This window comes from Pterocles gutturalis, unplaced genomic scaffold, assembly GCF_000699245.1.
Source record: "Pterocles gutturalis isolate BGI_N339 unplaced genomic scaffold, ASM69924v1 scaffold605, whole genome shotgun sequence".
Lineage (NCBI taxonomy): Eukaryota > Metazoa > Chordata > Aves > Pterocliformes > Pteroclidae > Pterocles > Pterocles gutturalis.
In genome coordinates, this window is record NW_010137891.1 from 19,269 (window position 1) to 30,193 (window position 10,925).

General features: G+C 42.8%; 1 protein-coding gene across 1 annotated transcript in view; it reads right to left on the bottom strand.

Annotated features, from left to right (window-relative positions):
• LOC104468544 (amine oxidase [flavin-containing] A-like) overlaps positions 1-9,750 on the bottom strand; it is a 16,170-nt gene extending 6,420 nt beyond the window's left edge. Inside the window, 6 exon segments of the mRNA XM_010082726.1 lie at positions 212-308; positions 1,574-1,733; positions 3,082-3,231; positions 5,078-5,219; positions 8,266-8,357; positions 9,592-9,750. Coding sequence (XP_010081028.1) covers positions 212-308; positions 1,574-1,733; positions 3,082-3,231; positions 5,078-5,219; positions 8,266-8,357; positions 9,592-9,750 — 800 coding nt within the window.
• Between the last annotated feature and the right edge of the window lie 1,175 nt (positions 9,751-10,925).

The window sequence follows — 10,925 nt, forward strand, 5'->3', positions numbered from 1 at the left end:
TTTTTATTAGGCTATCTGTAGCAGAAGCTTCACCTAACAGCTTATATGGACTAGAGTGCACAAGAGGCTTGTCAGAAGTGCTCTCTTCCACCTATGGAGACTGTGAGAGTGGGAAATCACTGATGTAACCTGACCATTTTCCCTCTTCCTCCTCCTCCCACTCCTTCATACAAAAAGAAATATCAGTAAGTATAGGCTAGAAGCTCTTAACCCCATAATGGCAGGGAAAGATCCATCAGGTTTCGTGTCATCCAAGGTTATTCCAATCGGAGACTCTTCATCCTCAATGACGAAGCAACCACAGTAACCTAAGGGGGGAAGAGAAAACAAAATGATTGTCAGAGAAACTTGTTGATCATTGTTTCTGACAGTAATGAGCAAGGAAAATTATCCATAAAAGGAATTGTACAGTAATTCCTTCATCACCACTAATACCTACATGTCTGAAGTGTTTTTGTAACAGTCTCTCTCCTCTCTTCCCTCCAACTCTGGGAAATTTTATATACAGGCTTGTAAAAGTAATATTTAAATTCCATTATTACTTAGCAAGGAATTTCTGTGGATTGTTGCAAGTCCCTTTGGCTCTCTATATTCGGGGCAATAAACATTAAAAATAAACAGATCTAGCAAGAACTGTGATAGTCCATTCCATGACTAACTTTGGCCAAAACAACAGCAGCAATAAAACCCAGTGTAATTACATCTGGTCACTGTGGGCTCAAATTTACGCCCTGTATTGATTTTGCTGATGACAAGACTGTCAAGAATGGTGTCCTGTAACAGTAATGCAGCAGAAACTCGGGCCATCTAATCTAGTATCACATCACATGCAAAAAATCCCATATAGATAACAATGTATAAACCTGCCTACATTTCTTTCTAATCCCAATGGCTGGTTTATGCCCTGAACCATGCAAAATTGCATTCTTTTGACTAAGAAATATTCTCACGTGGTGCAACTCTCAATATCATTACATAGGAAGTGGAAATTAATCTGTTCATACAAATAGTTCTGGAAATGGTATCAGTTAAAGCTGAGAAACACATGATGTTGCAGCACGTGGAAAAAATATCTTGAGTTAAACAAAAAGCTAACCTACTTTTTCCAGTCCTCTGAGATAACAAGTCTGTAGAAGAAAAGATTACAAACAGTGAAAGGTCTTGCTTACACCTTAAGCTCTCCTTGTCTTCTGCTGTAAATTCTCTTTGGCTGCCCTAACTGAGCAGGGAGAAGCAGGGACCTGCTGCTGCAGGGTCACTGCATCTGTGCATTGCAGGTTTCAGCAATGCTTCCCAGGGAAACCTTGCTTGTTCTCTCAGTCATCCCTCCTCAGCTAGCAACAATGAGATTCAGGATCCTATTTGGGTCTGGACTCATCTTTGGGACAAGGGGTGCACTCAAGCTTGGAGTAAGAGCTCTTCTTTCTAAGGAACTTTACCTTTTATTTTAATGTGTGTTTGCTTTTGGGGTTTTGCACATTTAACCCCACCTTGTATTTATTCCCTGATAGACAGCAGAGCTTCAAAATGTGCACAGCATGGCGCTCCCAAGACCTTCACTTTCCCCACATACCCTTCCTCTCCCAGAAGGCTTCCCTGTAGTACACCATGCATTTTATGACACACCCCATAGGCAAACGCTGAATTAACTGGTTTCTCTTTGATGGCAGTTCTGGTTTGTAATGAATCTTCGTTGTCAGGATCGGAGGGATAGCACTGATCACATACTTGCCCTGAAACATAAAACACAGTCAGTACAGACAAGCTGCTGCCTCTCACTGAGTTTGCTCCACAGCAGATGTTTGAAAGATGCTCTTAGTAGTTGGTAATAGCTTTCCCACATCTGTCTTTGCCGCTTGGCTTTCCCACACAGATATTTCCAACTGACCAAAATAATTCTGCCATTTCAGCAAAAGGAGCTGGGAAAAATGTTGTTTTGTCATTACGATTCTTGACAGCTTTCTGGACACTACAGGACCAGAGTTGAAACTTGGCTGGAGACAGGTGGGGAAATGGGACAAGATGGCATAGGTAAAACTGCCTTTTAGCGTCCCCAGGAAAATGTGACCCACATTTGTCCAAATTATAAACTGTTAAAAAAAAAACCAACAACTTTTTGTACATGTTCACAGGATACTACTTCAGGACAAGCAACACTGATGGTGATTTCACTTTTCCTGAACACACTCCATCCCTCTTGCAGAAGCAAGAGTGATGAAGGATGCTCTGCTTTGGGGCTCAGGGTAGCATTGTATCACAACAGACGCTGCTGCTCTGCTTCAGGGCTCAGGGTAGCACTGTATCACAACAGACGCTTGTGCTCTTTGGTGCTCTTCACGCTGACGGGGCTGCTGAGTGCAGGAAGGCCATCCGCCTCCTCCGACTTGGCTGTGACTCTGGCAGCATGGAGGGAGAAGCCAGTGGTTTAACTCGGGGGTTTAAAAATCCCCAGGGGAAGCAGAGAGTCCCTCCTCCAGGATATCTTAGATTGTCTTCTCTGCCAAACAGCCTCTTCCCTTTCTGTTAGCTTTCTCTAAATATCCTCCAAACACTGCCACCGGTGAGACAGGGGTCCTGCAGACTTTGACGGTCCTGCACAAACCCCTGTGGCAGGCTGGGCCCTGCGTGCAGAAGGGAGCTGCTGCCCCATGGGTGCCACTGCAGGTAATAATGTACTGATAGAGCACTCTATAGCACCACTGCACAAGGCAAAGTCTTACTAAAGGTGTTTGAAATGTCTTTTTTTTTTTTTTTTCTCTCTGCGAACCACGAGCTTAGATATGAACAGGAGCGTTATTTTACCTTTCTTTGAAATGGTCTCAGTGTAGAAGTAAAATGTAAAAATATATAATCACAGAAAAAGTTAAGGCAGAAAAGGCAGAGTAATGACAGAAACTAACTAGCAGAACACCAAGAAGAGACCCAGTCAAAAATAAATCTGTAAAGCAGGTTTCACAGTGTCAGCATAGTCCAAGAAATGGACACACACAAATGGGTACTTCCTGATTACATCTCTCTAAGAGCTACAGCAGATGTGTTCTCCACTAAATGCATACTCTACTTTTATTATGATCATATTACCTCATATATCTCATGGTTTAGAGTCTCCACAATGACATTATCACCTGTCTGATCAATACGGACCACAGGCCTCTCCAGTTTAACTCTGCCTTTGAGGCATTCCATTATTTTCTCCGATATCTGACCAGAACCCCCCTTAAACTTCCTCTCCTAAAAAACAAACAGAAAAGAAACACAAACAAAAAATCACCAGCATTAATCACAATGGCATTGAATATGACTTCTGCTCATAATCAAGAAACTCCAGGCCAAATCTGAAAGTCCTAAGGGTGCATAAAGAGGCCCAGACTTTCAGAAGAGTGAAGGCATAATCCTGAGCCTCAGTGGGGACTGCTGCCTAAACCACTTTTGCAATGGGTTCCTCAATTAGCTGGCTTAAAGGCTCTTGAAGCCTAGAGAACAAACACATATAATGCAGGTATTCTAGCTAGTATAAACGTATCACTTCATTAGGTTTCGAGTATTTTACCCATCACTGTGCTACCAAAACCCTCATGTGTGACAAAGACACCATCTTGCACCTGTACAGCGAAAGCCTGCACCAGCCCAGACGCAAGACAGCTGGGTCTCGCCTCGAGTGCAGCAGGCAATGAGCTTTATCTGTCCCTGGGAAGACACAAAGACATTGCTGTCTGGAAAAAAAGCACAATCTGTGACACATATTTCCTTTCAATGTCTGTGCGGAGGCTCAGGGGAAGCACTAACCCTCTTTTATCTACCAGCCACCAGCATTATATCAGACAGCTCACTTTTACATATAAGATGCCGGTACTGGCAGGGAGGAAAGGATCCACAAAGTCTTGTGCTGAAAGACTGAAATGGCTGCCTGAAGAAGGTTTATAAGACTTGTAATGGCTGCCAAGTGAGAAACCTTTAGCATTTTTGCTAACTGATTTTGATTGGAGTGAGGGGAGAGGGAAGGACACTAGAAACCAAGACAGCTTGCCCCATCCAGGCACAAAGAAAAGGAAGTGCTCTTCCCAGGCTAACTATCCCCTCTCCACATCTTGTTTAGTTGCGAGTATCTTGGGATTAATTTTATTTTTAATTCTTGCTGCAACATCTAGCAGGTGCTGAAGTAGGACAGCATATATGGCTGAGGGGGTCCTGAGGAGGAAGGCTCTTAGGTCTTGCATCTACCTCAGGGCAGCATTAGCTCTGCTTACATCCTTCCTGACACATGGTTGCCTATTCTTACCCCAAAGGACAGATGTTGATGGAGACTTCGCATCTCTCCAGGCAACTTATCTTAATGTCTCCTTATCCCAGCACACTTGGAAGGGTGTGGTAGTGCCTCCACTTTTGCCTTTGGTAGGTTAAGTGTGAAATGCTGCACGTGCTTTCTGAGGCTGCATTAACTGAGGTAGGACAGTGGTAAAGGGTGCTGACATACCACATCCAAATTACTTTGACAGCCTCTTCTCCCCTTTTGAGAAACTTCATCCAGAACAGTTACATGAAAACCATGATGTTCTGCAGGCAGTCAGGCACCCGCCATGACCCAGGTGAGAAACAGTCTGAAGTAGCTCACAAAACATGCTGCCATGTGAGCTGTCCCAAGAAAGAAGGACCTTTTGCTATCTACTTCCAACTCTTGTCATTAGAGGCTTCAATGACCCCCCTCACAAAAAAAATTCACTCTGAAATACACTTCCTTTGAACTCTTGAAAACATTCAAATGTGCTAAGTAACCCATGCAAAACAAATTGGCAAAAAAGCAACCAAACAGCAACAAAAGGACTGTGCTGAAGTGAATGCAGGAAGAAATAATTGATTAAATCGTCCCAGTTTATCCCAAAGCCTAGCTAATAAAATTCCTTATTGTACAGAGTTAGTCGAGGGGCTGCTCCACCCCATGAGAACATGATTGTCTCCAGTGCCACATGCACTTGGTGTTTGGTCTTTTTTTCATTAATTGCAGGACTTTGATGGGTACAACACTCCACTTACTCTTTATGGTTTCAAGCAAGGAGGAAGAATATGAGACATTTTGTACCTGGCCCCCATTGGTGATAGAGAAAATCCTGGATGTGCCCCCACACTGCCTCACATACCACAGGAACCAGAGAGCAGAGACTTCATGAGGCTCAGATGTGACGTTGACGTTCACAAAGAAGGTGGCAAATTCTCTGGCAGCTCTGCATGAGACAAAGGAGCAGAAACAGGTGGTGAGTAAATGTGACTTTCTGACTGCTTTCAGGATTTTCTTTGTTATTCTTAATAAGGGTTGTTTTCCCAAAGTCAGAAAAGCCAAGATGAGTTATATCTGTCTCATTTTTCAGACTGTAGCAAGACTGTTTCAATGGGTTTATATCAGCACTTCCCTCCCTCCTAAAGCATTTATCCATTCAGTTTGAAATCCCACTGATTTTACCTCAGTTATTTCTTTAAATAGTTTCCCAGCTGCTATTCCTTTCATCAGAACAAATATTTTTCTCAACAGGAAAATGCATTTGGTAACCAGTTAGTGAAGCTCTTCTGCATTTCTCCTCCGTGGGAGCTCATCCAGCACATCATTTCCAAAGTCTGAAGGGTCCCAAGGAACTCAACTAGCCATGCGGCCAAGACATTCCTCATCTCCCATGTAACACTGCTCCACAGACCTTTTGTGAAACCAAGAATCAGAGACGGTAAATAACCCAGAGAAACCAAATTGGCAATCATTGCCGTAAATACAAGGAGAAGGTCAGCTATCTACCACAGTAAGTCCTCTGAACACAAACAGTTACAGCAGCAGGAAATGAGGACCTGGCTATTCACATTTCTTTCATTTGTGGCTTCAGATTACTAAGAGAATTGAGATAATTTTGCAAAGAAGGTGAAAGGTCTTTGACTTGGATAAAGTTTCATAAAACAACATGAATTTATAACATCTGCTAAAGGCAGGAACTTTGCAAGTTATCTGGGCTAAAATACATAACTTACAATCTTTTATAACCTCACTTCCCTGGGTATGAAGTCCAGTCACCTCTCTTTTATTTGCCAGGATATGCAAACATCCTGCATGCAAGAACCCTCTGCCATAATCCTGCAAGTACCAAGACACTAAACAGTTGTAGTAGGTTCAGGCCAGAGAAATGTGAAGAGAGTCTCCAGGATCAGTAGACACTGATCTGTGACACATGACAAACAAATCTTTTTTTTCAATCTTGACCTAAGTCATATAGAAAATGCTGTGGAAGAGCTTTTCTGTTTAGGGCACTATGGATTTTAACTACGTGTAGAAAAATCTGGCTTGGCTTGATGATCTCAAATGGCTTTTTACTGAATATTTGAACATGTTTTAGCTGAGTACATCCATTAAAACTGGAGTACCACAAAAACATTGTCAGTAGAAGCAGTCTTGCAGAGAACTGTGTTACAGGAGAGATCACTATACACTCAGTTCTGCTTAGACTTCACCAGCTCCCTGACTAAGAGGAACACTGAAAACAAGAGGAAGAGCCAGTGCACTTGCAACAGAAAGAGTAGTTCAAAGTAACCGAGTTTGCAGGCAAATGGCTCACAAAACTAATTGTAAGGCAAACTACAGTGCCACAGAGAGCAAGAGAAAGTCCAAATTTTGTACCTTGTATCACATGGAGCTGGAGCAAGATTGAAGCCATCAAAATAAATTTCAAATGGAAAGTTTTGGTCAGGAAGCTGCAGGCACACTGCTAACCAATGGTCATAATGAAAAGGCAAGCAGAGCACAGCCTCACAAATAAAAGACACTGAATACAAGGGAGGAGAGTGTTACAGAATAGCACAGGGGCCAGCACAGCAAGTGGGGACACAAGTGCTCATGTGAGCACGCTTCTCTTTGCCTTATAAAGAGAATTAATTGACAAAGGAAAGGAAAGGAAAGGAAGAAAAGAGTATTTCCAGTTGTCATCACCTCATATTGAACATTGCTCCTTTTTTTATTTGTACAGTGTGGTCCCTCAAAGACATATAAAACACACCAGACATTTTCTAGGTGATGTAACACCTTGGGCCCTCTTCCTGCCAACTAGGTTGATGCTCTTTTGGACCTGCTACTCACAAACAAGGAAGACTTACTTGTCAGATGATGAAAAGGTGAAGGGCAGCCTTGGCTGCAGCAGCCATGAGCGTGTGGAGTTTAAGATCCTGAGAGGAGTATGATAAACAGCAGAATTGCAAACCTGTATTTTGGAGGAGCAGATTTTATCCTCCTCAAGGACCTGCTTGGCAGCATCTCATGGGAAACTACCCTGTAGGGCAAAGAGGCCCAGGAGAGCTGGCTGCCATTCAAGGACAGCTACCCAGAAGAAGAGGGAGGGTGCACTGCAATGGGCAGAGCTGAGCAAGCGCAGCAACAGGCTTGCTGGGATGAACATCAAACTCCTAACCAGGCTCAGGCACAAACTAGCCAGGGAGGTAAAAGGCAACAAGAAAGGTTGCCTCAGCTGCCTTGTTTCCCTCCAAGGGTTTCAGAGGCCCAGCAAGCACTACTGCTGAAACAAGGAGCAGCATTTGAACTTCTCCAGAGTTTCCAGAGCCAACAGCTGCCCACGCTCCCCTCCTTGGGTCTTGCGCTGCCCCACCTGTTGAGCTACCACTGGAAAGCAGCTGCCCTCTGGCACGGTGTGCTGCTCGCCAACGTGCCAGTGGCACCTCCCTACTCCATGGTACCCGCAATGCAACTCAAGCAGTAAAAGCAGACACATATGGTAATTGTGCAGGAGAGGACATAGCCAAAAGTCAGAGGACATCACTCCTCAGCTCCTAGCCTGCCATGGGGCTGGGGTAGCCCCCTCATCTCCTTCTGCCTCCATTTCTACGCCAACAAGTGACTTTCATTCATGCCTACAAAGTGGAGTTTTATTATCGTGTTGTTTTTCCTAAAGACAAAGGCACATGCTCTCCAACTGAATGAAGTGAAAGCATGTTGGGAAGAGCCCACGCTGTCACTCCTGTGTGCACAGGCTTGCTGAGGCAAACCCCAGGTTTCCCCAGCACCTTTAATCTCACCTGTCAGTCAACTCAAGCTCTGCGTACCACCGTATCCTCCACGGGACCTCACCCACCACCTGACAACAGCCCATCACAAAGACCAGCCTCATCTCAAACACCTGCTCTCTCACTACATGTACCCCAGCTATACTCAGCTGTACCCAGAATTTGCCAGGAAGCCACTATCATTCTGCAGCTGGATTTCAAAGTGAATAAAGAGTTATGTACTTGGTCCAGCAGATCTTGTTTATCAGCTCTTTCATGGTCATTTTGTCCCATTCTTCAGCGTGCGGAGCATCCCACGGTGCTTCAAGAGGAATCTGGAGATGGAGGCAAAATATTAAATAAATTATTCAGTACTATATCATTGCCTGGTCATAGCTAGTTAGTAACACAGAACTGATTGATATGTTGGCCAGGAGCTGCTTTTGCCCCCTGTACATGGCTGCAAATGTGGAGTAAATTCACTAAATTTAATATTTTCCATTCACACCTTTGGGCATAAATTGTACCATAACCACCAAATCTGGCTTTGTCTGAGCAATGAACTATACCATGCATGTGTTGGGATTCACCTGGCCTTTAGTTGTCCACAAGTGAGGTGTCTATTCTAATTTAGTTGCCTTGGTGTCCCCTAATAGCTAAGGGAAAAATTCTTTCTCCAGTCAGAGGTTCAGTCAGTTACAAGATGGATATCTGAAGGCCCCTACGTCTCTCTGTTAACTACAGAGGGAGTAAAAATGTCTAGATACCATTCAATTATTTTTAGACAGTTAAATTCTTAATAATAATCTATCGCAAGTAAGTACCATTACATGTGAGGACACTATTGTACATTTGAGTCTTTAAAAAACACATACTATTTGACTAAAAAAATGTGTAGTATCATGCACAAATTAGATTCTGCAAAACCACACAAATCTGATGAACTTTGCAAGAACACAGTTATGCTTGAAGGTTACTGTAAGGTAGGGCCCCTGGTCTGTAGTCAGATTATAAGGCAACTGATAAATATTTGAAATAGAGCATGATGCTCCAGGGGCTACGTTTTGCACACAGGAAGATCTGCAGTTGTACTGCATGAATTTTGAAGGCATTTAGTGTTTAAGAATTTCAGAAATAAAATTACTGTAAAGTCAAACTGGAGCCCAGCTTAGGCAGCATAGGCTGTCATAGTGGAAGGTGAAAAACCCATTTCATCTCTCAGCTCGTGGAATGGTTTTCCCTGGCATGAGAAAGTACAAACACTGAGGTTCATCCTCCTTTTTTCAGGTATCTTGGATACCTCCAGATCTTTTAGTATCCTCTCATAGAATCACAGAATGGTTTGGGTTGGAAGGGACCTTTAAAGGTCATCTAGTCTAACCCCTTCAGACTGAGGAAGCCCTGTTATTCCTGGTAGTTCCTGGGCAACACAGATATCTTTCTTTATGGGTGTTTCTTTCTTCTTATATTAAAGAAGCAATAAAAGAGCTTGTCAGAAACTAAACCAAACCAGATTTACTCATGGTGACATGAGCATTGTAGGAAACAGATGCAATTTACACAGCCTACCTCTTTTCCCAACTTGTCCATGGTCCTCCAGAAGTTATTGTAATCCAGATAAACTAAGGGATTCCATGTTGAAGGGGAAATACCCGTGAAACAGCGTGACTTTCCCTAAAACACACATAAGAATATAAGCAACCAAAACACAACAGAGCATATCTTCATTACTCAAGAACACAAAATTCTCAAAGTCATCACATGGTTGACCTTTTCCCCCAAAAGATCTATTCTTTTTTTTTTTTTCTCCCTGCACATGCATGTAAGCAATGGAATGCATGAAGCTAAATACGAGGGGAAAAAACATTTGAGCTGACATTAAAAAGGACAATAACACATTTTTTTTTGTTCAGAGGGGATGGGGAGGGGTAAATTTGTTCTAAGTAGGTTGTCAAATTCTGGGCTGAGGAGACTCAAGCAATGGCCAAGGAGGTAATATTCCTTGGTCCTAAGCATTCTTCATTATTACCTATGAATTAATCTAATGTTTGCCTGTCTGCTTAAATGTGCATCCTAAAATTTGCATGGGTCTAAAATTGCATGCATTTTAATTTTTAAACTATCTAAGCACCTTTATGGTACACCTTACCTATAAAAAGCAAGTCTACCTCCTTATTACACCAACTACCTTGGGAGAAACCTAGCCTAAATTTTAAAAAATTGCCAAAAAGAAAGTTTTTGGCTGCAGGAAGAAAACTTCTTACACTTGCAAAAATGGTATCAGTACTGTGTATGACACAAAGCTGTAACAGAAATACAAACTGTTTCAGATAATCCTGTGATATAACGATAAGCGAAACAATCTAACAGCAGCTGGTTCTTTGTGATAACTTTAATCTGAAAGAAGATTGGATGAGCAGGCACCTTTTTTTCTTATTAAATTGCTTTGAACTTTCCCCCATGTAAGTCAACAGCAAATTTCTCACCAGATCTCTTAAATGTTTGTTCTTGCAGGTGTGTTAAAATTTGCATGAGGCAGGATGCAGAGAACACGCTGGACCATGACAGGTATGAGCTGTAATGCCAAGCTGTGTGCAATACATTTTTCAGTGCAGTGTATACCATGGCAGCCCACCGCACCTGGCAGGAGGGAGTCACAGACCAAGCAAGGGGCTGCAGTGCTGCAAATGCATGAGAGGGTGACCCAGGGGCAGGGGGACACAAAGCAGGAGCCAAATGCCCTTTCCCCACACAGTGAGAGAGAATTTATTGGTCTTCTCCACTGATAATTATGTGTGTGTAAATACATACAGGTTTCTGATATTCTTCAGAACATTTTTCTGCAAAGACCATAACAAAAATAAAAGGTGCAAGATGAAACTTGGAGACCATCATGAGCTTTC